This window comes from Myotis yumanensis, unplaced genomic scaffold (assembly GCF_028538775.1).
Source record: "Myotis yumanensis isolate MYYU_CA2020_CCGP unplaced genomic scaffold, mMyoYum1.0.hap1 SCAF_9, whole genome shotgun sequence".
NCBI lineage: Eukaryota > Metazoa > Chordata > Mammalia > Chiroptera > Vespertilionidae > Myotis > Myotis yumanensis.
In genome coordinates this window covers 60,359,770-60,387,752 of record NW_027223760.1, presented here as the reverse complement: position 1 = coordinate 60,387,752, position 27,983 = coordinate 60,359,770, and the positions used below count along the sequence as shown (strand labels likewise).

The window sequence follows — 27,983 nt, the reverse complement described above, 5'->3', positions numbered from 1 at the left end:
TCGGCCCTTTGTGACTTGGCCTCAGAAGTTACCCAGCAGCACTCAGCCTTACCCTTCCCGCTCTGGTAGCAGAGGCTGTCCTAAGCGCCCCAGCTTCAAGGAGAGGGGCCCTCGCCCCCATCTGAGTTAGAAGAGCATCAGATCGTCAGCAGGCGTATTTTAAACCCGCTGCAAGCCGTACCTATGGATTCTAACAATTCCTCTCCCAGGAATTTAGTCTACAGAAGCAAGCAAAGTCGTGTATAAAAGACATGCGTGAAGAATGTTCATTTTACCATGATTTTTAACGACCGGTCTCACAATCTCAGCGCGCCTCTGATTCACAGGGAGGCCTTTATTAAAACAGAGGTTGCTCAGAGTTTCTGACTCAAGAGGCCTTGGTGGGAAGGGCTGGGGGATTTGCATTTTTAGCAAGTTTCTAGGAGATACTCTGCTGCTTTGAGGAACAGACTCCGACAACCAGTGATTTACAACATGCCTGTCTCAAATTCTACTACTGTACTTGTTTTGGAATTTCATGGAGAAAATTTGATGCAAATCTATCACAACAGCACAGGGAGAGATCCCTGGCCTTGTTACAACCTGGCAAACATATTCTTAGTGACATTTTTGATGAGGAGAAAACTCTTTGGGCAACTAAACTGTACGTTCTTATCTTCTAACCTCAGCCCAGAATTGCTAGTGAGATTAATATGGAATTTGACACCGTGGGGTGGAAGGAAACCTTACAATTACTCTCCCCCTCCAAGCAGAGGTATACTCACGGCTAATGTCACTGCCTCGTCCCTCTCCTGTGTTCCCCAGGCTGTCACAGCCCTGGAACTTGTCAGTAACTTGACAGGCGGACAACATTAGAAGTAGCAAAGTAGTAACTTTCCTAGGCTGCTAACCATTTTTATCCTAGGAAGCAGGAATTTTCCTTAAACTGGCATCCTGCCATGAGTTGGGGGCGTTTCGTGCTCCGTTATAATACTTGCTCTTTATTGCTGCTGTTATTTGGTTTTCTTCTATTTCTATAAACTACCCTGCAGCATAGAGTCGTCTAGGGCAGTGGTCGGCAAACTCATTAGTCAACAGAGCCAAATATCAACAGTACAACGATTGAAGTTTCTTTTGAGAGCCAAACTTTTTAAACTTAAACTATATAGGTAGGTACATTGTTATTAACTTAATTAGAGTACTCCTAAGGCTTAGGGAGAGTCACACTCAAGGGGCCAAAGAGCCGCATGTGGCTCGTGAGCCGCAGTTTGCCGACCAACGGGTCTAGGGGGAAGGACCTGGGGTTGAGCCTCAGGTCATCTGAGTAATATTACTTGCCCTCAAGTGCTGATATAATTCACTTTCTTAGCCCAAACTTCTCCCACTGCTCCCTAAATGACTTACTGCCTCCCTTCCTCATCCCAATTTACTTTCCCAGCCTGATTGACCTAGTTCTCCTAATAGGAAGTCTTGGGTTTCTCCAAATATCTACTGTGCAGTCCACCCTTATTCTTTGTTGTTGTTGTTGTTAATCCTCACCTGGGGATATTTTTTTCATTGATTTTTAGAGAGAGTGGAAGGGAAGGAAGGGGAGAAAAGAGAGAGAGAAACATCCATGTGAGAGAGAAACATCCATTGGTTGCCTCCTGCACATGCCCCAACTGGGAGCAGAGATCAAACCTGCAACTCAGGTACATGTCCTTGACCTGGAATATAATCTAAAACACTTCAGTGTGTGTGTGTGTGGGGGGGGGGGGGGGGCAACGCTCTAACCACTGAGCACACCAGCCAGGGCATATTATATATACCCTTATCCTATATAATAAAAGGTTAATATGCAAATCGACCAAACGGCGGAACAACTGGTCACTATGATGTGCACTGACCACCAGAGAACAGACACTCAATGCAGGAGCTGCCCCCTGGTGGTCAGTGCACTCCCACAGGGGGAGCGCTGCTCAGCCAGAAGCCAGGCTCATGGCTGGTGAGCGCAGCGGCAATGGTGGGAGCCTCTCCCATGCAGCAGTGCTAAGGATGTCTGGCTGACAGCTTAGGAACGGGCCTAAGCTGTCAGCCAGACATCCCCTGAGGGCTCCTAGACTGTGAGAGGGTGCAGGCCGGGCTGAGGGACTCCCCGAGTGCACGAATTTCAGGCACTGGGCCTCTAGTTTTTATATAAATTCTATTTCCTCCCCTGAAAGTTCTTCCCCACCCCATCCCTTCCCCATGAATTGCAATCCACAGTTGAAACAAGGCACACTGCTTCCTCTGGCAGGGCCTAAGGCATTTAGGAACGACACTGAGCTCCTCTGTAAACCCCGCACTGCTTACATTGGCCCTGACTACAATTATTTGTGAGGGCTCTTATCTCCTGTCATAGTGTCAGCTCCTCAAGGACTGAGACCACGTCCAGTTCAACCACGTGCCGCACAGCCCACGCAGCACGATGCTGTGTAGGAGCTCAGCATCACGGGAAACCTTAGGCAGGTACGCGCCACACCTGGGCCTACAGAAACGCAAATGTCCTTTCACACTAATGACCGGATGTGTCGTTACGGAATGAATACCCAAAATTCAAACTCAGGACATAAATCCTGAAACCGAACCACATCAGAGTTCCCAGCGCAGGTTTTACATAATATGCCAGTAAAGCGTGCGTCTCTTACTTTGAGCTGTAGCCGCACCCTGGCCAAAAAGAACTGCCAACAGTTTTCTCTGGAGTCCACCATGCCCAGACCACGAACTTCACTGCGGATTCCAGAAATAACCTTGTCCACATCTTCATCGCTGAAGAGATCGGGGATGTCTCCTGCCCCCAAAGAAGTAAGAAGAGTTACTGGAAGACCCTCACAATTTAAATGTTAGATATGATTTTTTTAATGGTCAAAATGCTTTACAATACACAGTTCAGCTCAACTGACAAAGTAAGACTGGGAAAATCAGAAATGCCCTTTTCTTCTTTTTGCATTTACAAGGCACACGACACACTAAACTCGTACACGTAGGAACAACACTTACTCCACTGAAGGGCCCCTCCGAGCACCTCACCTCCGTGAACACGCTAAGAAAGCGGTGCACCGCAAGTTAGTTAGGTTTATAGGTTTCTCCCCAAAGACTGCCCCGGCATCCCAAAGACAGATGATCTCTCTTTAAAGTTCACTAGGACTACAGACCATTTGTCATTGGGGAAGATCTTTCAAGAAAGGTGTTGGTTTAATCACCTGATGCCAGCAAGTCATTAATCAGCACGAGGAAGCTCTCATCTAGAACCTGGGCATCTGTCAGCAGGAACACAGTGGGCATGTTCTTGGCTCCGGTTCGGATGAACAAATTGGCTAGATCTACCTGTAAGGAAAGGAGGCCATCACTCATGTTTTGTTAAAATGCTGACGCGACGCAGGGAGTATGCGTGCGAGTGCTGGGAAGGACTGAGTGACTATCACAGGAGAGCTGCCTGGTGTACTCGCCATCTGCTTACATACTCTTTCCTCTCTGGGACCTGCTATGGGGGCAAACAGCATGACATCACCTCCAGGCCTGGTATGAGTGTGAAGGTGTCAAGTCTGTGGCTTTACTGGCGCAGAGGGATGAAAGCAGGCGGCTGCTGGGGGGGTTCCATTCTGGGGGAGTAGATGTGAACTCCGTGAAGCCTCGGTAAGGTCAGACAGTGTAGGGACATTTCTGCTCATTTTGATAATGACTGTCTAGTTCATTCAAAACACTTTTTGTTTTGACTATTTAGTTTCATTTAGTAATACTGAAAGCATGTGCTTTGGGGTTTTATGTTTTAAAACAGCACTTGCCACAAATTCTAAGTACTATTTTGTAGGTAGGGTTGTGATTAAAAAGGCAAATTTTTAAAACGCATGCATTTCTTGAATGTGTTTCCATTGAATTTTATGGTCATGATCTTAACCAAAGTGGAAAGAACCTATTTGCACTTATGAAGGTGGAATAAAAAAGCAAAAGTTTAAAGACCGGTGAGTTTCTTGAATGTATTTTCATTGCATTTTAGTGTCATAACCTGATCCCACGTGGGAGGAATCCCTGTGCCCTTGCAGAGGCAGTGCCTTCTCCCTCCTTTACACGGGAATGTGAACAGTGCTGCACAGCAGGTGTGGTCAATGCAAAGGAAGCAGGTATGTAATAAAATATTTTCTGAGCCAGGGCTATAGGCGTAGACACCTAAAACCATCCATAAACATTTACGATGCCTAGTTTGACCATGAAGGAGAAAAAGCCAAAGGGATTAAATTAAATCCTCTAAAGGGATTGCCCAACCCCTCTGCTGGGTGGAGAGGCCTTGGCCAAATCTGGGAGTCGGAGCTGACGAGGGGAGGGGGCCCCCCACTTTTACTCACCCGGAGTTCTTGGACCCCGAAGCCTTGGGTCAGGGTGACCTGGAAGACCTCCAGGCTGCACATGTGGGCCGCCAGCCGGGACAGGCTCTGCTTGCCACTGCCGCCCACTCCGATCAGGAGGGCATAGCCCTGAGGCGCCCGGAGGATTCGGCTGATGCGACACCTAGTGAGAAAAAGCGCACCCACCACAGCAGGAAACCTGGGACTAGGGCTCTTTCATTTTTTAGATAAATATTTAGACGCTAAATTCCAATGTTTCTTCCAATCTTTTAGTTCTTATTCTTCTGTTTCCCCATCAAAGATGCTGCCTGCATCTGCCCTCGCAATGTTCGCCTAACAAACCGTCCTCTGCTAATAGCATCTTGGACTCTCTTACTGCGTAAGCACCCTCCACCAAAGCTCGAGAACACACATACAGGTCTTTGAACAATGCCTGGGATTTGTTTGATTAGTAACTATGATCCCACTCTTCCCATCAGCATCCACGAAGGACAACGTCAAAGGGAGAATGTCTTTGTGCCAGAAACCTTTGCCGTAGAATTAATTTGGAAAGAATGGATTTGTTTATACCGGTGAACCTCACACAAGCGATGTACTTCACGCAGGTTAAGCAATTGCCTCTTTTATGTGATTCTTACTTCCTTCACACCAAAGCTTTCCCTGGGCCTCAAACACTCTAGAAAATTTGCTAAAATCCTTCAGAATCACCAAATTAGATTTCCAGCAAGGCCAGCTAATCCCTTGCCCTATATTATTGAAGAGATTCTGAATGCTGAAGCTGTTGATATTATTGCTACGTTTAAAAACAGGAATAAGTTGGCTTAACCATGATCAAAATATGGGTTTGGTTGAAGAAAGACATCATAATTGTGTTGTAGATATTAAGAAAAACAACAAACAAAATATAAACATATGGATACCAAATGCAAAAAAAAAAAAAAAAAAACCCAAACGGGACACCATGGTGCTAGCTCGAGGTTGCTTTTCTGAAATGCATTGAAACTGCGGGCCTGAATGGTCCACACAGACGGTTTTTTACAGAGCGCTTCTTGAAACAATGAAGCTGGGTTGGGGTCACTTAGACTAGGACCAGCACGCGTGAGCATTTCCCGAAAACCTTCAATAATTGAAAAGATGGGTGTTTTTTACAAGCTCAGCCAACCCTTAGATTTTACTTAATGTGACCACACAACAAAACCGCCGTGGGAAAGCTGTAGAATTGCTCTGACACGAGTGAAACCCCAAGTTACAAAGAGGGTTTTCATGTCGTTTCAATGTACGCCCTGAGGTTTGTACCTCACAGGACTCTCTAAGCAGCCACGGCCCTTTCTACCTCACCCGAGGACACACTCTGAAGCCACCTCTGACTCAGGAAGTCAGCTTCGAGCTCAGATTCCCTGATCAAAGAAACGGCCTTCCGTTTCGGGCCCCTGAGCACTCCCTGTGGAAGGGTTACATGAAAACCCCCACAGCGTCAGCGGGAGGTCGCTCTCACCTGAGCCCAGGCATTCAGTCAGTCAGTGTAGACCTGCCCCACCAGACACAGAGTTACTAGTACTGTAGCTACCACCATGGTCACAGATTCCAACTAAAACTGGGTAATCAGGGTGTTACAACTGCAAAGGGATCGATAAAACAATCGATACTTAGCATGCTTATAATGCGGAGGCCGCACAATTTTTCTTAGGCACTTTGGGCTAAGCATTTTAAAGAGTAGATCTTTTCAAAAATTGAATTCCCCACATGTTTTGGTCTGTTTGGATGTCTTTCCTCACATACTTCCTTCTTTCTTGACTGACTTTTAATCACGATTTCATTATTTTAATCTTTGCCCAAGTACCACTTACTAAAAAGGCCAGTGTTATTAACTGAATGGTGTCCCCTCCAACTCATATGTTAAAGTTGTACCTCAGAACATAAGCTTATATGGAAACGGGGTCATTCCAGAAGTAACTGGTTCAGATGATGTCATTCTAGAGTAGGGTGGGCCCCTTATCCAATACAACCGGTGTCCTTATAAAAGGGAATTTGGACAGACACACGGAGAAGGCCACGTGAGGATTGGAGTTAAGCCAAGGAACCACCAGAAGTTAGGAGAGAATTCTGACCCTTCTGACACTTTGATTTCACACTCTGTGCCTCCAGAACTGTGAGACAATAAACATTTACTTTTCTAAACCACCCAGTTTGCGACATTTTGTTACAGCAGCTCCAGCGAACTAATACAGCCAGTGAGACATGAATGTGACTAGGAGAGCAGCATTGGCCCAAAAGTGCAATCAAAGGAATCCACACAGCAGCAGCCAGACAAGCTGCTCAGACTACTCAATAAATCACGTCGTTCCCATGCTACAAATCTGTCCAAAAGCATCTCACTGAACTTAGAGTAAAATCAAAACATCTTCCCCTGGTTACAAGGAAGCACCCTGCAGAAGTGAGGCCCATTCCCGCCTCTCCAGCCTTGTCATATATGCACATACTGCTCCCCTCGCGTTTCCTGCAGCTGTGATAACCCTCTTTCTGTTTCTGAACATTCAGCCCTGGGCCCACAAGAAATTTGCCTTCCCCCAGAATGTTCTTCCTCCACATCTGTCCATGCCCAGCTCTTGCTTATCATGCTGATCTCACCTTAAACGTCACCTCCTCACATAGATACTCAGTTCCTCTTTAGGAATCCACATATTTTATTTCTCAGAATCAACCCATCCTGTTTCTCAGTGTGACACATCACTTTCTGACACTTTTCTGCTTGTTTGTCCATGTCCTTGTACATGTCCATATGAATCGCTAAGATGTAAGCGCATCTAGAGAACGGACTGGACTGTTTGCTGCTCCATCCCCAGTACCTACGACAATATCAGACCACAGGGGCCCTGCAGATGGTCCTATACTCAGTGCACTGCACGAGGTGCCCAGTCCAGGAGGTGAGCGAAAGCCTTGACAGCCAAGCTCTATACCAGGACACAGGCCTTTTCCTAATTGTCTGTCAAGAAAACATGCTCTTCCCCCCTTTTTTCCTAATTTGCACAAAAACACTGAACAGACTGGCAATGTTCCTGTTGAGCATGCAGTAGCCACTCCCTAAACATGCTTAATCGGTGAAAATCCATTTACGTCCATCCCGTCTCTGCCACTTAGGGACTTTAGGACTTTGAAGGAGTCACCCGTCTTCTTCCTTGTTAATATTTTACCTAACAGGGTAAATTATGTTGAAATTATGGCTGTGATGACACTTCAGAGAGAAGTGGACCATGTAAGACATTAAGATAGTGACAGTTTATGAAGACACGACATTTTCTATTGTATGGGAAACGATAGAAAGGACTGATGGCTCAGAGTGCTCAGTACGACCTACTGAAACACAATGACTATGGGTACTTCCACTTTGTACAAAAAGCATCGTGACGAGTCAACTCACACGTGGTGCATGGCATCTTCAAATAAGACGAGGTGCATGGCAGCATTCAGTTCATTGTAGTTGTCCAGCGACTCTGTGAGAAGCGCCTTCAGCCCCTCCCAGTCCTTCACTGGCAGATAGCATGGGTCTCCCCCACCACTGGCGAAGTGGCAGTAGATGAGGGGCTGCTGAAGCAGGACATGGATGTCTACACCCTGCAGGAGGAGGAAGAGAAAACATGGTCATGCCAACCATCCGGAATAATCCATCTGGAGGCGGCGTGGCCTAGCAAGGAAAGAGCGTGCAGATCAAGCCATGGGTAGGTGGATGGGATGTTCCCCTGTACAGAACGATTGTATTCCAGAATCAGAGCTGTTTGAGCAAGGCAAGCATTTACACATCTTATTCCCATCCATAGGCAACGCCAGTCAGTGCCGGAGCGAACTGTGACCTCTGACATTCCTCCACTTACTTCAAAATATTTACAGGCGGTTTCCAGCAATTTTTTCTGAAACGAATCACAATCTTTTGTGTCTACCAGTTTGTCTCCATAAACACGAGAAGACTCATGAAGCCACAGGCATATTAAATCATTTGAACCCTTTAGACATTCAGGAGATGCAAATAAAATCCCCTAGAAGGTAAAATTTTAAAAAATTAAAAATTCAGAGGTGATAATATTCCAAGATAATTTCCTTTAAGATCGTCTTTAATGAATTTAGCAATATGAGTTAAAAAAAAACAACAGTATAATAGTAGTACATATATATTAGTAGTTTCACTCTATGATAAGCAACATTTTGAAAATTTACCATCTTATACTCATTTTTAGGAATGTAACTAAGATTGTATTTCAAGAGCTAGCCCAGGAACTAAATACTGCATCTGAGAACTTATGCCTATTAAGTCCTCCAACAAACCCACCATACTTACTTCCCAGAGAAGTGGATGGTATAAAGTGAAAGAATACGTAAATAGCAGACTGTTAAACTAAGTTATATAACAGAACGCCATGAATATTACTAGAATCATTCCTCCACCTGAGATGCATCACAGAGAGCCATTCAGGTACCTGGAAGATGCTGGACAGGTCTCTCAGGTTAAAGAGGTAGTGGAATCTAACAGCCGTGGGTAAGAAGTGACGTGCCATCATCGCATGGACCGCGATTGCTGCCTGTATCAGTGTGGGGCCGCTCCTGAGAACTGATGGACTGAACGCTTGCTGCTGGAAATGGAAACTAAGGATGCGGCTGTAGATGGTGTTCAGAGCATCCAGGGATGGAAAGTTGAATGCAAACACTGTGAAATGTCTCTGGAAAGAAAAACACAAAGGAGGGTTGTAAAAAATAGGGATTATAATGGTACCAGTAGATTTTCCCCCAAAAGCCGTATTTTTGTCATTTCATCCATGCTCATTGCCATTTAACCTTGGAGTGCCGTCTACTCTGACTCCGGGCCTGGATGTGTAACTTGACAGCCAACAGGATGAACTGGAAGTGACCGTGTGACAGTTACTGTCATAGGCTTGTTAAGGTTCTGCCTTGGTCCTGAATTCTACACCCCTGCTAATGGATAAGACCCATGAAGCAGAGCCACATGTCCCAATAACTCCAGCTGACAAACAGTAACTCACAGACATGTGAATGAGCCCAACCAAGAACATCAGTCACCTCACTGACCCCTGCTGACTCCAGGTAAGTGAGTAAGCAATACTGACTACTGTATGCTGTTGTTGTATGTATGTCATTGTTGATGATGGTGGTGATTATTATGAAAAAGCTTATATGCACACAAAAAACTGCACATAAATATTTATAACAGTATATTCATAATTGCCAAAATGTGGCAGCAACCAAGGTGCCCTTCCATAGGTGACTGGATAAGCAAACTGTGGCACATCCTTACAATGACTATGATTCAGTGATAAAAAAGAAAGAAGCTCGCCGAACCGGTTTGGCTCAGTGGATAGAGCGTCGGCCTGCGGACTCAAGGGTCCCGGGTTTGATTCCGGTCAAGGGCATGTACCTTGGTTGCGGGCGCATCCCCACTGGGGGGCGTGCAGGAGGCAGCTGATCGATGTTTCTCTCTCATTGATGTTTCTAGCTCTCTGTCCCTCTCCCTTCTTCTCTGTAAAAAATCAATAAAATATATTTAAAAAAAAAAAAAAAAGAAAGAAGCTACCAACCCATGGAAAGACAAGGGGAACCATAAATGCATATTTTAGTTCAGTGAAAAAAGCTAATCTGACAAGGCTACATACTATAAGATTCCAACTATAGGACATTTTGGAAAAGGTGCAACTATGAAGACCCTAAAAGGATCAAGTGGTTGCTAGGAATTTGTGTAGGGGCATAGGGGTGGGGGGTGGGGGGAGATGAATAAGAGAAGCACAGGGGAGTTTTAGGACAGTGAAACTATTATGTACTAGTACTAGAGGCCCAGTGCATGAAATTTGTGCACAGGTAGAGTCCCTACATCTGGCCAGTGATCAGGGCCTATCGGGACCTTCCGGCTGCTAGCCAGGGCCTCCCTTCCCCAGCTGCCAGCTGCCAGCCGGGGCCCTCCTTCATTCCACGCTGCCCCCTGGTGATTAGCACACATCATAGTGAGCAATCGAACTCCCGGTCGAACTCCCGAGGGAACAATTTACACTTCAGACACACACATATACATATACATACTAGAGGCCCAGTGCACAAAAATTTGTGCACTCAGGGGGTTCCTTCAGCCTGGAATGTGCCCTCTTGCAGTTTGGGACCCCTTGGGGGATGACCACCTGCTGGCTTAAACCTGCTCCCTGGGGGGATTGGGCCTAAGTTGGCAGTCAGACATCCCTCTGGAAGCCCGGGTGCACTTGGGGGATGTCCACTTGCCAGCAGGGAGCAGGCCTAAGCTGCAGTCGGACATCCTTAGCGCTGCTGAGGAGGCAGGAGAGGCTCCCACCACCACTGCTGTACTGGCAGCCATCAGCCTGGTTTGTGGCTGAGCAGAGCTCCCCCTGTGGGAGCGCACTGACCACCAGAGGGTAGCTCCTGCATTGAGCATCTGCTCCCTGGTGGTCAGTGTGTGTCATAGTGACCAGTCATTCCCAGTCTTTCTGCTTTTAGGGTCAATTTGCATATTACCCTTTTATTATATAGGAGTGCCTGGCCAGCCTGGGTGAGGGGCTGATGGCTATTTGCAGGCTGGCCACAGCCCCTTCAGGGTGGGGGTCCCCCCTAGGGTGCCTGGCCAGCCTGGGTGAGGGGCTGATGGTTGTTTGCAACCTAACCACAGCACCTTCAGTGTGGGGGTCCCCCCTGGGGTGCCTGGCCAGCCTGGGTGAGGGGCTGAGGGCCGTTTGCAGGCTGGCCACAGCCCCTTCAGGGTGGGGGGTCCTCCTGGGGTGCTTGGCCAGTCTGGGTGAGGGGATGAGGGCTGTTTTCAGGCTGGCCAAGCCCCCCAGCAGGGACCCTCACCCCATGAGGGGTGGCCATCCTGGGTGAGGGGCTGAAGGCTGTTTGCAGGCTGGCCACAGCCCCCAGCCACTCAAGCTCCCAGTGGAGGCTGGCTGGAAGCAGGTATCTGGGATTTATTTGTTTTCTATAATTGAAACTTTGTTGCCATGAGCGGAGGCCACAGCCGGCTCCGGGCAGGCAGGAAGCTTGGCTTCCTCCATCACCCAGGCAACCAAGGCAACCAAGCCTCCTGCTTGCTCCAGCTCCGTGGCTGCCAGCCGCCATCTTGGTTGGGTTAATTTGCATATAGTCGCTCTGATTGGCTGGTGGGCATGGCTTGGGGCGTAATGAAGGTACAGTCAATTAGCATCTTTGTCTTTTATTAGTGTAGATGATAGATAGAGGATGATACTTCAATGGTGAACACCTGTTATTAATTTGCCAAAACACATGGAATGTACAACACAAAGAATGAACTCTAGTGTGTACTTGGACTTCAGATCATAATAATTTATCAGTACTGGCTCATCATTTGTAACAAATGCAGCACACTCACACAGCTATTTCCAGGAGGGTAAAAGGAGGCCAGGAGTGAGGGAGTGCATGGGAACTCTACTTTCCGTTAAGCTGCTGAGACAGTTTGTGAACCTAAAACTGCCCTAAGAAAGTCTAATAATTTTTTTTAAAAAAAGCTTACATGCTTAACCAAATGTCCAGTAGTCGCCCTAACTTGTACTCAATAGCACCAAGAATGAAGACCCACAATGTCTGAGTATGGTATTTAGGGGCTATTTGACAGAGAGCAGGACTCAACCCCCTACCTGGAGTCTGGGATTGATGGTGAAACTGCCCACCATCGGGTTCATGCAGGCCACGTACTGACAGTTGTGGATTTCTTTAAGCAGCACCTTCTGTCTATCATACCTGAGAGACAGAAAACAGAACCTTCAATCTAAAAACTAGAGATGACAGACAGCCCAACAAAACCCACAGTTCAGACAAGACTTCATCACCAATTGTCTCCTCTGATCTTTACAATCGCTCTGTGATGCTGAGCGTGTCAGCATCATCTCAGGGACATGAAGACAAACACTCGGAAAACTGAAGGCGACACAGCTCCTTTGTTGGCAGAACCCACATATGGAGCCGAATCAATACAGGCTCTTGCTGCTTATTGATTCTCAGGTGACTCTATTTCTGGTCAGAAATACCCACAGCGAGGCTGGGGGTCTCCCTTGAGTTAATGGGGGGGAGGGACGGTGTCTCAGACTGCAGCACCAGATATTACTATATGGTTACATCCCACAGAACAAGGCCACGCTTCTCTAAGCAATTTAGTGTGAATTAACGTATTAAAGAATCTGATGCGTAAGCCAGACAGCTTATGTTGCTAGAATGCTTTTCAGTTCAACTCTTCCCAAGATACAAAGGGAATCTGTGCCACTTAAGATGATGAAAAGACGATGCAAAGTGAAACCCAAAAGGTATCGCAGGAAATGCTCCTCCTCGGAAGAGGAAGACATCAGGGTATTCCATTTGCAAATGTTTATCCACAGTAACAATAATGAGACTTCAGTAGAGAGTAAAACCCAGAGAATCATTTACCAGTGCCCGTAATCAATGTGCTGTCGAATCAGTGTGTGGGGCTGAACGGTGCCATATGAGTCCACTTCGGGCATGTTCATGTCGTCGATAAAGTAAACCAATTTTTTATTTCCTCCTGGGCCATAGTTGCGACCGGCTTTTTTCTCTAGAGGTTTCTCAAGAATTCCTGAAACCAATATATAATTCTGTCCAATCCGGTAAGATGTAATTTTCTGTCCTTAGTGCTTTTTTAATTTTTTTCTCATTTCTGTCCATTTCAACCCCTCTTTGGCTTCAAATATCACCTCTCTGCAGGCTAATACCAGAGCTGTGCCTCTGGTCACCTCCTTCTATGTCAAGTTCTCCTGTCAACCTCCCTCCTGTAGCCAGAACTCATCCGGCCTGTTCTTTCCTGGACAGTCAACGTCTACAGCTTGATGTCACACAGGGCGTCGCAGACAATGCCGTTGCTGACCGGGGCACCTTCCTCCCCTGCACCCACTCTAGTGCATGGCGCAGCCTCGTCTCTCAGTCCTTCTCTATCACCCTTGCAGGAGCATCCGGAGACAGCTCAAAAGAGTCCCCCACACCTCTCTCGGGCCATTGGAGTGCAGAAGTACAAGAGGCTATTGCATGAAGACACTCTGCTGTGTATACATTCACTTATACTTCTTCATGTGCCTGGATGACTTTGTGTCAATATATTTGAGAGAAAAGTATGGGTGTAGGAAATCCTGAAGAGTGTGTGCCTGGGATGTGGTATCTAATTATCTGTCAACTCTCCAAACACAGAAACCACATTCAGGGCAACTCAGCAGGTTTAATAAACAACGGAACAGTGAGTTTTGCTGTCCCCTCCCCCAATGTAACCCCATTAATCTCCTGAACCAAGTGACAGACCTACCAATATCAGCCCTTTCTACTACTTCTCCTCTACTTCCAAAGTCTACTTTGCTTGCCTTTTCTAACTTAGAATGCCCCAAATCTGTGTGGTTCTTTTGATTATATTGACACATTTTTTCAACGGTCTAAATTTCTTCTTATAGTTCTTCTGGGATTTAATTAACAGCTCATGGCCAGTCATTTTATCAACACAGTCTGAATGATTTTCTCCTAAATCAATCTCTTACTTGAAAAGGTAACCAGAGCATTGCTCCTTGGGTGCATACCCTCAGAGTGGTCAGGCCCCATAAACTGACTAAAGGAAACCCAATAGTTGAGAGGTAAAGCAATGAACATGACTGATGTAATGCTGTCCTCACAATAATAACCCCAATAAAGACATGAGTGATAAAAAAAGGCAAAATCACAATATCTGAACAAAATAGATTTACCCAGAATGGTGATAAGTAAAAATTCCTCTGAGGCCTAAGAAAATGTCTAAAGCCCAGAGAAAGCCACCACCTCCCTGGGTTGCATGTCATGGGCTTGACCGTTTCTGATCTCTTGTCCCTGGATGGTAGACAAGAGGAACACTTACTCTGTAGAGCTGCAGACGTTGTGTGGTAGTTGAAAGGCACGCGGGACACCACGTAATCCTCAGAGAGACTCGCCAGCGTGTCCCCTACGAAGACCGTTTTTCCCACGCCGGCATATCCTACCAGCATTAGCGGCTGTCCTTTCTCAAGCAATAACTCCGTGAAATACCTGAGACGAGTTGTCTCTGATGTGTGAACCAGAACTCTCTGCAGGGAAAAGACAGAATGAGAGAGGGGTCAGAGAGAGACACTCCAAAATTTTAAATCTGAACCACCATAGTCACTTTAGAATTGTCCAATGAATTCTTAGTTCGTGTTAACCCCAGTGGGAGAGATCCCATCTACTTTCTGTTTTGAATTGTCAGAGTTTAGACATCATTGCTTGAGAGAGCAACTGATTTATATTTTCCAATGTAAGTACTAGCACCCAAGGCTCTCCATTAGAGAATTACCTGACCTCCACCCAACCCTGTGTTAGACATAAAAGGGAATACAGTAAACGTTTAAGAGACTGTCCACCACCCTTTAGTTGCTGACAAAACATTTGAAAAGTCAAGCCATACGGAAGTGAAAATTGGCAGCAGGGCTTTGGCCCAGTAAGGTTAAGTGATCAAATAGCTAGACACAATCCATACGAAAGGAGTGAAGTGTTGGGGGAGACAGTTTGGAGGAAACAGTGGCAGAATTAGAATACGACTGAAAAATAACTGGACATAAGAGAAACGTAGAACAGTTTATGAAGAGAAACAATAAGAAAGAAAGTTCTATTTAGGTTTGTCCGCTGCTGTGTGAATTTGCAGCTCAAGTTGAGGAGATTAAACATTCACTTTATGGCTTTTTTGGGGGGGAGGGTTAAAGGAAAGAAGTTAAATATAAAAGTGCTAAAGATTTTACTATAAGGTCAGAAATAAGAATCCACTGAACTACAGAAATATGCCTCCAATTTTTAACAGAAGCCACAAGGTTTCTAGGAAAATATAGAGAAAGCAATTACCACAGAAATAAGTTGAAATTTTTATAAAGAGGTTGCAGAAATATAATAGCCACTTCACTGTTTCTATAATGGAGACACTTCCCCCTCAGCTCAGCAAATATGGATAGCGTGAACGTGCCTACATTCTGCACCCTACCTGCAGAGGGACATCTGGATCCATAGTAAATGTGGGGATTTTGTCCATCCAAGGCAAAAATTTCTTAGTATTGTGGTCCAGGTAATAATCGAAGATTGTTCCCTGAGATGGAAACTTCACTGCTTTCATCTCTTTGTGCCACCACCGACTGAATTCAGCTTGATGACCAGAAAGCTAAGGAGAACAAGAGGAATCCTTATTGCCGATTACAGGTGGTTCTGCACACACACAAGGCCCCTCCAAATCCTGCGAGCACACAGTGTTTGCAGAGTACAGAGTCTTAATTACCAATGGGACTGAGTGACCCGAGGAAAAGAAATAACTACAAGTAAGTAATGAAGAGTAATACTATCAAAGGCAGAAAGCTGTACTTGCTATACATCCATCAGGTACAAATTTTCTGGAATAATTACTAACTTAAAAAGCAAGGTAAGGTTAGGTGAACTTTAAATTGACCCCGGGTTATTCAACTGAACAAGGAGCTACTCTACACATTACCATGCTACCTACCATAAGGCAGTGGTTATCAAACATTGGTGCTATCTCTTTAAAGAGATGATTAAGTATTCACATCAATGGATGGTAAATGAGAAAATGAAGAACAAAGGAACACTTTATAAAACTGGTAAACATGGTGGTGGCAGAGGTTAAGCCGACAAATGCAGAAATAAATAAGTTAGACATCTTGAAAGTGAAGTTTGCTGTAAGTGATAATAATGGGGTGTATCTATTTTAACTGGATGCTCAGAGCAGCCATTGTTAAGGACAGGCACAGATTCGGGAGAATGCTGCTCCGGGCAGCAGGAAGAGGTTGGCATGTGCAGAGAGCTTGTGCTTTGAAAGAACCTGTTGTGCCCAAGACACTGGCTAGTGCGGCTGGGGGAAAGGGAGTGGCAGAGGGAAGAGGAGGGAGGGGTAGGCAGGGCCAGATCCGGAGGCCTCATACATAGTATTAAAAATTTTAACTTCATCTTAAAAGAAATAGAAATCCAAATCGGTAGCTCCAAAATAGTCACAGGATGTAAAGCACAGCACAGGGAATATAGTCAATAATATTGCAATAACTATGTATGGTACCAGGTGGAAAATGAAAACATCAGGGGGAATACCGTGTAAAGTATATGATTGCCTAAGCACTTTGCTATACACCTGAAACCAATACAAACTAATATGAAAAGTAAACTATAATTAAAATTTTTTAAAAAGGTGGGAAAGCAATAGAAATCCATTAAAGTGTTAATGCTAGAGCATATCATGTAATTCAGTTCACATTTTAAAATGTCACTCTGGTTGCCGAGTGGATAATGGATTATGGGCAAGCACAGAGGCAGAAAGACCAGTGACAAGGTTACTTCGGAAGCCAAGTGAGAAATGACGATGGCAGTTGCTGGGAGTCCTGGGAGAGCTGACGTCAGGCCTATTTTGGAAGTTGTCTGCTATGGCCGGGGTTAAGAACAGGAGTCCTGAGTCCTTCCTTTGCAGTCTGAACCTCAGATATTAGTTAGCTGTGTGTCCTCAAGCAGGCTAACTTGTCTAAATTTCTGTTTCTTTTTGTAAAAGGAGAAGAGGACAGCTGTACCTGTACATATAGGTTTGTCTTCTAAATGTCAATGAGATAGCTTATTAGAAGCCCTAAGCACGTGCCTTGTTGAACTAATAGGTGGCTATCCTAAGAATATTTCTGTGTCTGCTTCATTCATATTTCCAACTTCAAAGTCTCTCTATTGAATGCTTCATAGTTAGATCCCTTTGGAAAATTTAAAGATGATGATGATGACGACTAATAAGGAAGAAAGTGTCTGGGAGAGGACGAGGACCATGGTGGTGCCCAGCTTCTAGCTTGAAGGCTGCCTCGTTTGGAAATTGGAAGGATTTCTGAAAGAGGACCATCTGGGAGGAAGGTGAGCTGTAGGGTCTGCAGCCCAAAGATCTCAGCTGTCAACATCCTACTCATGCAATTTCCCCTGGGCTCCCAGTTTTGGGAAAAGGAAAACATGTGGGAAGCACTGACAAAAAGCCATGGGGCCTTGGGGAGAGGGAGAAAGTCTACAGGAGGTCTCCATGCAGAAGAAACCCACAGCCATTAGAAATTGTGCTTCTGAGAAAAACCATGTGAAATCATACAACACCCATCCTTGAAACTCTCACTCAAAGCCAAGGGCTGTTCTTCTTTAAAGAACACTTGGAGATTACGGGAGGAAATGTGGCTTCTGAGAAGGGTCAGGCTAAGACCTAGGAGGCCAAGCGAATATCACAGTTATTTATAGACATGATTTGTGGTCATCTAGTGACGAGAAGCCGAACTGAACTGGGCCACAGGTGATAGCAACCATGTTTGTGATGGCCTAGAGTGAATAAACCAACAGAAACATGGGTCGCTCTTGGCCGTGACGCCTTCCGACTGAAACTCCCTGCTTACATCTGCAAACATCTGGGAAAGCCTGGAAGATGTGTGCCATCTATTTTTAAGGCCGAGATTCCGGGGCACCTGTTGAAGCCCAAGCTAAGCCTAAGACAATCTCAATATGTTGTGCTCTTCAATTAAGGCCACAGGGATGGAGAAGAGGGGACAGACTCCACGGCTATGTTGTAACTGACACTGAAAGGATCTGGTGACCCTCAGACATACAAATAAGGAATAAGGAAGAGTAATGTCCCCCAGGTTTTAAACTGGAGCAGCTGGCAGGAATGTTGAGAGTCACTTAGGGAAAGAAAGAACAAAGAGGAAGAGCCAATTGGGGGGTGGGGGTGGGCAGGTGTAGAGCCGTCTCGGGCACTGTGGCCTGGCTCCAGGGGCAGGTGCACACAGCCTTGAGCTCCGGAGGGCGATCCAGTGGGAGGCTATGGATCTGGCTTTGTCAGCCAAGGTCAGAATCATCAGCCTGGATGAGTTCGACTGGACAGTGTCCCGGCTTAGGGGAGAGCGGGGCAAGGAGGACAGACATATGTCACATAACAAGAGCACAGGGGTCACACGTGGTAACAACCCCTCCCAGTTGGAGACACACCTGGTCTTGCAGCAGGGCGCCTCCGAAGGCCCAGACACAAGCGAAGACAAAATAGACTTCGTACACGTCTTTGGGGCTGTCGGAAGGGACGTTTTCTGGAGTCAGCAAACATTCCAGAAGAGCACAAATTGTCTAAAGACCAAGAAACAGCCATTCATTTAGGGCAGCATATTTTTCCAACCGTGGAGTACGTTCACAAGACATTAACAAATCCACTTCATCCTGAAGAGAGTGCACGAATGTTCCCAACTCTGTGATTTGTACATTGAAAGACAAGAATGACTGCCTCGCGTTTCTGCATCAATGGTGGAACACCTTTGCCACTTTCAATCAAACTGATCTTCTAAGTAATAAACGATTGAAAAATTAAATTCTTGAATTATCCAATTAATAATCACTGTAACAAATGGGAATACATATAAGCAAAAAAAATAATGATAATGGGGAATATATATATATTATAAATAGAGAGTCAGACCACACAGAGTATTCTACAGCCCTAACTTCCTACCTTCACAGTAGAAACTAAAGACATCGTTTCTTCCCAGGAAGCGTCCTACATCATCAGGAATGAATGAATGAATGAAGGTCACTGGTGGGAGGGCTTCCTGAACTGTCTCCCTCCTGCTGCACATCTAGATACCCCGCTTTCCCCTAGTGCTTCCACAGCCGTCTTCCCACCTGTTGTCATAAATTTAGAAAGTCGACTGGCAGCCTTGGCCTGTGGCATTTTGTCGGACATCAGACTAAATTTAGTCTTGGATGAAGCGCTGTTCAGGAACTTGTTCTCCATACCCTCCAGGGGAACCCCAATGTGCTCTGCTGGGGTGAAACACACCCCATGGTCAGGGTATCAGGTCAGTAATGAAGGGGGCGTGGCTGCTGCAAAGGCCGTTCCCATAGGAAGTAATCACTGTGGTTTTGACCTAGTTCTTTATAGCACAAAACAGTTGTCATGAATTAGCTTCGTCACAGACCCTCCAAACTCTTGACCCCCTGCCCCTGGCTGTTGGAGACAGCAACAGGTTCCTGTCAGTACTATGTGCATAGCAACGCATGCTTTCACACAGCCAGGGAGGCCTGCCTTCCCTCCCAGCCCTGAACGGTGGCCAAAAGCCAGGGTGACGTGGAGCAAGGATCCTGGAAATAGCAGGGAAAGGCTTTTAATTTTAATAGGTAACTGCCTGTTCTATTTTTCCATCTTCTCTCTTGATTGCCAGCATTTTATATTGTGTTATGTTTGCCAATTTAAAATCTTTTTTTTTTCTCCTAGAAGAAAACTCACCGATTTGTTATCAAGAAAATAATGTTCAGCACGGAGGCTTTGCTATTTCTGAGTGGAAGCCATGCTGGTCGAAGGAACTGTTCAAATCTGTTCAAATCGTAACAAAAAGACTGGAAGGTCTCAATGTTAAGTGATCCTTTGATCTGAACACTCTAATAACTTAGGGTTTTTTTTTCATTTTCTCCCAAACACAGTACTTAGAACATATTTTGAGCCCTGTGTCAGCAATGAATAAAGTCATACTTCAGTGCATAATCGGAGTTACTACACCTTACTGAACTTAAAGCAATGAAGTTTCGTGTGCCAGGAAACACAATACATTCAGGTCTTAAAGTAGTCACTTTACGCTATTCTCTTTGATGCCCATTTTTGTTTCAAATCCCTGTCCTTATAATTCATCACAGAAAAGAGACTATAGTATAAAACAGCTAAAAAGGAGCTGAGGAGAAAATGCCATTTCTGAATACTACAAGAGGAGGAAGCGAGAGCAAAAGTCATATTAATTCCTACGGCCTATTTTCACACGACTCTTGAATGAACAGGATCACACCACAGAGAATCACACAGATACACACGCCGACCCGAGAAAGAACACAACCAGGTTTCTTACAAGTATGACACCAGAGGAAGTCCAATTAGGCTGCCCGCATAATTAATTCATTATGAATGAATGCAGACCTGCCTCCAGAAACAAATTACACCTCAGATAATTACCGGCGAAGACTGGCCTTTACTTAATTGGTGTGTGAATTATCCCAAAACCTCAACTTTCTCTTCTTATTATGCTGCTGACTTTTTCTCATTTAGCTTCAAACAAATTTGGTAACATAGTAAGTTAATGGTAACAAAGTACTTTGAAAACAATTTTGCTCCTATAAGGCAAAAAAAAAAAAAAAGGTTTCTAATTATCAATCCTTTGTGAAGTTTTATAGTTATAAAAGGCAGGCGGTCGTTCCTCATGCTGAGACTCAGATCACAGCCTTCATTTCTGTGTACTGTGAATTATTTCTATTTGCTTCCATGACAACGTATCATGCCCTTCACTCTTACCAGCCATCTCACGAGTATTTAAAAAAATTACCCCGGGAATAATGGCCTCTCATCTAGAGTGAGCTGCCTTTAGGAATGTTTTGGGGATGGGAGGGGAAAAAAGAAGGAGAGGGGAGGGTAGTAGGCCAGTGAGTAATGACACCCATGGGATAGAGGCCAGAAGCTTTCTCTCTCTCGGTGGTCAGCATCTTTAATTACAGGGATATTTTGCACTAAAAAAAAAAAAAATACTGAACACCTTTTCTGGGCCAGTTACTTAGAGAAAAAGAAATAAGGCTGTTACCACTTTGATCTTCATAGTTTATGCAAATATACTTGGGAGGAATGCATGATTCAATACAGACATATTCAGCATCTGCTGTATACTAGTCACTATGTAAATCTTTGGAGATATAAAAGTAAGTAAAAGGTGGCTTCAGCTCTCTAGTTCACAATCTTATGAAAGAGGCTACAAACCTGAACAATAATAGAAGGTGACAGGTGTGTGACGGGGGTTTGCAAAAAAGCCCTGGGGAACATGGGGGCTAGAGAACGAGGGGTTGGAGAAACCTCAGCTCCAGAAATCTCTCCATCTTCTAGAAAGAGCAAACCCTCCTGTGGCCTTGATCAGCCCACTCCCGCCTCAGGACTAGGACGGCACACAACGTAACGGAAGGCACACCTGCACCAGGCTGCTCTCGGGAATGGAGGTGATGGTTTTGAAGCTTGTCCTCAGCTTATCCAGGCACGCAGGCACGTACTTATCAAAAAGAATCGTTAAGTTGGCCTTTTCTGATTGATGCTGCCTTCTGTCGATCCAGCTGGCCACGTACCTGAGGAAGAACACAGCAAAGCGTTTCCCGAACCCTGGGCTTGGAAAGCAGAACTTCTCCGGCTCAAAAGCACCCCCTCCACACAGCGTGGTGCAGCATTTCAGGGACACGTGTCGTGAGCTCATTCTATTTCTGAAGCTGCAAATATTTTAAAACGACCCTTTAAAATATTTAGAGGACTGAAACTTCCACATAGGGTGGGCTGTAATTTATGAAAACAGCTTAGGATTTTTCTAGATTAATCTTGGCATTGATTATCTATATATATAAAAGTCAAGTCACCAGAATGACAGAACAACGGAAAGACCAGTCGCGATGACATGCACTGCGTTGGCCAACCAGCCCTATCGGCACCCCACCCTGATTAGGGGCGGGGCTGGCTGGCCAACCTCCTGTGTCCCCTCCCCCTTGCTGGCCTGGCCCCGATGGCCCCCATCGGGGTGGGCCAGCCGGACCCCACCTGTGCATGAATTCGTGCACCGGGCCTCTAGTTTAGTAATAAAAAATCAGTTAGAAATAAAAAGTTGAAAATTCCATATAAGGCTATTTCAAAGTGCCCCTTTTTCCACTGGATTAATGGCTGATAATGTGTTTCCAATACCTGGCTCTGAATTCTTGGGTACATGCTTTTTTATCTGAAACATATATTATCAATTTTGATACAGTATCTCTAACTTCTTCATAAAATAATACTTATGAATGAAACGAAGCATGGCTCTGTAGCATCCACAGTAGTCCCTGGAGAGAAACTGTATGATGTTAAATGAAAAATAACTGCTCAAAAAATTCTCATTCAATAGGAAGCAGCGATAATAAATACATTCAGCTGCCCGCAGAGAAGTCGTGAGACCACAGCAATTACCACTATACCTTGCTTTAAGCAAGTCCGAGTTCACATTTTCAGTATCAGAAGAAACGAAGGCAAGATGATTAGCTTATAAAAGGCTCCCTTTGATTTTCACACGGTTTCATAATAGAGTTTTATTAAATATTTAACTACCCTTACACTCTCATTAGATTTACAAAATATGAACTGTCAAACTCTCTCAGGTCCAAGAGGAATGGTTTCAGTTGAAGTCCGGTCCACGATGGTAACCTGAGAGCATATCTGGGTGTCGGCGACAGTGGGCAGCACGGGACAAGGAAACAATGGACAACAGGTGCTAGCTACTGGGACCGAGGCCGGAAGGCCACACCCACCCTCAGCTGCTCATCCTACTGCACCAGCTGCCAGAGTGGAATCTGAGTGTCCAGAGCTTATTGTTGATGGGGAAGGGGCGGGGACTGTTGCAGGGGTGGCGAGCCCTTTTCCTGCCAAGGGCCATCTGGATATTTGTAACATCATTCTCAGGCCATACAAAATTCTCAACTTAAAAATTAGCCTTTTGTATGTGGTCAATAGTCGGGGTTGGAATCTGTCGTAGCGGACACAGCAGGAAGTCATCAGAGCTCTCTACAATTGGCTCCTAAGAGCCAGCGTCAGGTTCTCTGCAAGTTCTCAGTGGCCTGGACAAATGTCAGAAGTTCCAAGGACACTGCTGTGTATGTCGGTTATATATTTCTGAATCTTTATGTTTATGGGTATGCAGCGCCCCAAAATGAAAGGGTGGGGCTACGGGGGTAGAAGATGACAAGCTCAGCTAATGCAGGGAGAGGATTAGGAAGACAAAGCCAAAAGGATACTTTCACCCATGCCAGGGGGTGAACTGCGGAATGGTCATGGCACCTATGCCTGCAAGGACAAGACTGAAGGACTACGAGCGCCTGGAAGGAAAGAATCTTAGGGAGAGAGCGAAGAGGAGCTGTGACCTGCAGTTGAGGGACACAGCCATCCTGATGTGACCCTGTGGGGAGGGAGCCAGGAGAATAAATAGCATGACCTCATCTCCTCTCCTTCTCATTTCCTGCCAGGCTCCTCACTGGCCAAAGCAACCAGAGGCCACAGGAACAGGAGCCCATTGGTGTGGCCCACACAGGACGGCCTGTGGGCACAAAGCACGGTGGAGGGGCACAGAAGAATCAGACACGAAAACGTGCCAGCCTCAGCACCTGCTCGCCTGCAGAGCTCAGACACTGCACAGCACAGTGCGAGTGCTAAAGGAGGCGACAGGTGACCACCAGGATGGACCATGGGAACCGAGAGCATGTGAAGAGTAAGCAAGTAGCACAATGAACTTGTTCTAAATCTTAAAAAAAATCTTTAAAAAAAAGCATTGCCATGGCTCATGGACGCACATATGTGTACACACAAACACACATATGCTCAATAAGTGATATATTTATATCTAAGCGCTCCATAGGAGCTCTTGTTATTTATTCACTTTTTCAACAAATACTGGTTTCTTAACATCTATAAGGTGTGAAGAGGATAATGTCCAACTAAAAATGACAAAGGCACACAGGTGTTAATTTAGTTATCTTTAAATGAGTCTAATTAAGCAGCTTTAAATTTAATAACTAATACCTTCTTCAAATGATCATATAAATGTTTAGCTCTTTTGAAAACTAAGGTTAAAAAGAGAAATGTTCACAACAACAAAACCAAACACAACTAGATTTAAAAGTAGGTAAAGGACTGAAATAGTCGTTTCTCCAAATAAAACATACAGATGGCCAAAAAGCACATGAAAAGATGCTCAACGTGAGTAATCATTATGAAAACGCAAATCAAAACCGAAATGAGATACCACTTCATTCCCATTAGGATGGCTACCATAAAAAACAGAGAAAATGACAAGTTTCGGTGAGGACATGCAGACACTGGAGCCCTTGTGCACTGTTGGGAATGTAAAATGGTACAGCCACCATGGAAAACAGTATGGTAGCTCTTCTAAAAATAAAATTATAACTCCCAAATGATCTCCTAGTTCCACTTGTGGGTACGCCAGTATATCCAGAATAATTAGAAGTAGGGATCAAAGGGATATCTGTATGCCCTGCTCATAGAAACATTATTTGCAACAGTCAAAGGATAGAAGCAGCCCAGCCGGGTGTGGCTCAGCAGTTGAGTTTCAATCCAGGAAGCAAGAGGTCACTGATTCCATTCCTGGTCGGTGCATATACCCGGGTTACAGCTTGATCCCCAAAAGGCCCACAGAATCATTTGGTCTGGCCCTGCCAAGGCATTAGGGGTGAGTTAGTTAAATGTTGGACCAAACAGAGCAAGCTAATTTTTAAGTTGATAATTTTGTGTGGCCCATAAATGATAAGTATCCAGATGGCCCTTTGGCAGGAAAAACGTTCCCCACCCCTGTAATGGATATGGGGCTTCAGTTTGGGAAGACAGAAAAAGTCAAGGAGATGGTCGGTGGTGGTGGTTGTACAACAAAGTGAGTGTACTTAATGCCACTGAACTATACACTTAAAAACGGTTAAAATGGTAAATTTTATATTATGTATGTTTTACCACAGTCTTAAAAAAAAAAAAAAAGCAGTACTCACGGATTCCAGCCCAAATCTTGTGGGTTCACATACAGAACACCAGCTCTGGAAACAGTGGCCGGGGTTGCTGTCCTTAAGTGATGGATCTCAAAGAGCAGCCTCATGGAGGGCGCAAGGGCTACGCGCTCATTGCTGGCCAAGGTCAGCACCTGGACAGAGCAGCACAGCACAAAGGAGGCCCTGTCACTCGGGAGAAAAGGGCGCTGCCAATTCTCCATCCCAGCACAAAGTGCTTCCCCAGCCCAGTGCCAAAGGCTATGAGCTCACTGTCCGGAGACGGAAGTGCATACAGTCTGAAAAAAGATCTCAATTAAAGATCTCAGTTCATTCCAGAGGGAGCTCACTGACCCTTGAGGAACAAACTTACCAATATGGACTTATTGATGCCAACTCTAAATAACTGTGGTTAATTATTACTAAATATAAGACATTTGTTCGAAGTGTTGATTACATGACAAGGCCCAAATTCCACAAAAATAAACCATCTTTAGAGTCTGAAATACCACAATTATCAATTTGCTATAGAAACTCATGCAAGTATGAAGATCTGAGACCTATATTTTATGATAGACAATGTCTTAGTTCAGGAAGCAGTAATTACTGTTCATTTAAGGGGGGTGACTAATTCTATTCTGTATTAATGATGATTTCTGATGTTTTTTCTCCTGATAGATCTGGTGTTGCTTAAGTAGTATCTCACAGACCGATGCCATCACCCTTTGGTTTTGCTGGGAATGCTGGATTAACCATGGCAAACGCTTAGGAATGCATTTATATTCAGTCGGTAGCCATAGGAACTACTTAATTTCCAACTTGTCCCTTACAACCCACACATTCCATCCTTAATCAAAGATAAGATGTAATAATTTATGCCTGGCTCTTTGAAAATGGTAAAATGTGTATGAGCTAAATTCTTGAATACGTATCTCCTTATAAAGATGTTTAAATTTATACAGGCAAGAAAAATATATTCACTTAAATTCTTTACCAGTGAAATAAGAGAATTGGCAGGAAAGTGGCACTTATCAAAAGAGTAACTACGTAAAGAACATCAGGCTCATGATTAAAAACAAGTACTAAAATCCACAAGTGAATGGAATTCAATGGAGGTGTCATGTTTAAAGTTTAGCACTGAGGTATTACCCACCTTGTTATCGTCCATGACAGTATTTAGTGATTCAATCCACATGGGATCAATATCTCCGTCCAGGACTATCCATTTTGGTCCATCCTGCGTAAGATTTGCTTGTTCTCGCAGAATAGATGAGAAGAGACCTATAAATGAAGAGTGAACAATCTTAACATGCTATATATAATGGAGCTGAGTGCTGTTTGTTCCCAAAATAAAACTGTATTTCTTCCAGTAGAAGCTCGTTCATGAAGTAAGTAAATTTGCTGTGAATGTGTTGCCTCTCTCCGGAGGGCAGTGTGTAATACGTTTTGAGCCATACCTAGGCTGTCTAGACCAAAGGCAAGTTTCATTTCATTTTCCATATAGGAAAAGGACAGAGAATGACGAGACAGGCTTCTATACACAGAGTCGCCAAGAAAGTCTTCTCTGAAGTGATGCTTGGCCGGATACTTCAATAACCTAAGGGAGGAGGCTGTGCAGATACTGTTAGTGTTGCAGACGGTGGGAACTTCAAGCGTAAAGGCCCCTTGATGGGAAGATGCTTGGCGTGTTCCAGGAAGAGTGAGGAGGCCAACGTTTATGGGTTATATATCGTAGGTTACGGGCGTGTGCAGGAAATGAGGTCAGAGGTGGGGAAGGAGGATCTCAACCCATAAGAACTGTGTAGGCCATGGATAAAGTTTGGAATCTAAGGACGATGGAACCCACTGGAAATGGCCAACAGAGAGCTAACATCCTGAAGAGCGCCCTCTGTCTGCTGCATGGAAAATGAACTGCAGGGAGACTGGCTGGACTCATGTAGCAGCTGCAGAGGAGGAGAAAGTACTGGAATAGACTGTGTATTTTATATGCCTGTAGGATTTGCTGTAAAGCTGAAGGTAGGGTGTGAAAGGGAGAAAAGACCCAAGGACGATGCCAAGGATAGTGCATTTAAACAAACGAGAAGTAATAATAACAGATTTTAACAAAGGGGTCTGTTTGCCTGCAAATGCTTTCAAGGCAAGAAATACATCATTGAATTCTGTCCCTGGCACCCAGCACAGTGCCGGCCTGTAACTCAGTTGGAGTCTTGCATCCGGTACTTTATAGACATTCCCTGAGGCATTCGAGTTGACTTCTTTCCTGGTTTACACGAGCCCTGACATAACTGAGGGGGGATAAAATACACAGCTCTGAGCACAACCCTGCGGAATGCAAACCGACCCCGTATTCAAATCCAGCTTTAATTTACAGGTTATAAATGCTGCTGTATCTCCGGTAATGTAGACACATAAACAGTAAATCTACAACTATGACTAAAATTGACTTGAACTGAAAAATGGCTTTCTGGATAAAAATGAGAAATTTTTAGCACTTCAGAAGGGGAAACGCTACTTGCCATCTTTCCATTCTCGGGTAGTGTGATGTATGAAACCAAAGAGTTCATCTGTTGTCACAGCTTTAGGGTTTAAGTCATTCCAAATGGGTTTCTGTTTCATGTTAACATATGTTCGGTACAGTGTTCTCAAAATCTGAAGGGAAGAAGGAAGAAAAAAAAGCTAAGAAAATTAATATTAATGTAAGCCAAATGGAAAGCAAAAGATTTCAGATGATTTTCCATATTCATTATGTTCCTAGATATTCTACGTGTACTATGACTGAGAGAGGAAGAAAATTTACATGCGCACATTTCATTACCATCTTGAACAATTTAATTCTGCCATCCTTAGGATCAGTTCACTTTTTCCCTGAACAACGTACACTAGAGAAAGTCACTCCATCATGTGAGAATTTTAACCACACGTGCAAAGTGAAGGACTATTTATGTAAGCAAGAGTTCCTGTTCATGCTATTAAAATCCACTCTGCCTGTACTATTTAGATTGTGCTCAAAATTGAGCTTGCATCACA

The 27,983-nt window shown here is 44.7% G+C and overlaps 1 protein-coding gene across 1 annotated transcript in view; it reads right to left on the bottom strand.

The window, feature by feature from the left end:
• The window catches only part of DNAH11 (dynein axonemal heavy chain 11), a 192,560-nt gene that overhangs the window by 84,843 nt on the left and 79,734 nt on the right, over positions 1–27,983 (bottom strand). The window contains exons 40-54 of the mRNA XM_070424420.1: positions 27,473–27,605; positions 26,110–26,237; positions 24,963–25,111; positions 21,371–21,521; positions 18,375–18,506; positions 15,367–15,540; positions 14,239–14,443; positions 12,780–12,945; positions 11,996–12,098; positions 8,810–9,049; positions 8,210–8,371; positions 7,759–7,952; positions 4,341–4,503; positions 3,201–3,324; positions 2,646–2,788 (exon numbers count right to left, since the gene is read on the bottom strand). Coding sequence (XP_070280521.1) covers positions 2,646–2,788; positions 3,201–3,324; positions 4,341–4,503; positions 7,759–7,952; positions 8,210–8,371; positions 8,810–9,049; positions 11,996–12,098; positions 12,780–12,945; positions 14,239–14,443; positions 15,367–15,540; positions 18,375–18,506; positions 21,371–21,521; positions 24,963–25,111; positions 26,110–26,237; positions 27,473–27,605 — 2,367 coding nt within the window. The remainder of the gene's footprint in view (positions 1–2,645; positions 2,789–3,200; positions 3,325–4,340; positions 4,504–7,758; positions 7,953–8,209; positions 8,372–8,809; positions 9,050–11,995; positions 12,099–12,779; positions 12,946–14,238; positions 14,444–15,366; positions 15,541–18,374; positions 18,507–21,370; positions 21,522–24,962; positions 25,112–26,109; positions 26,238–27,472; positions 27,606–27,983) is intronic.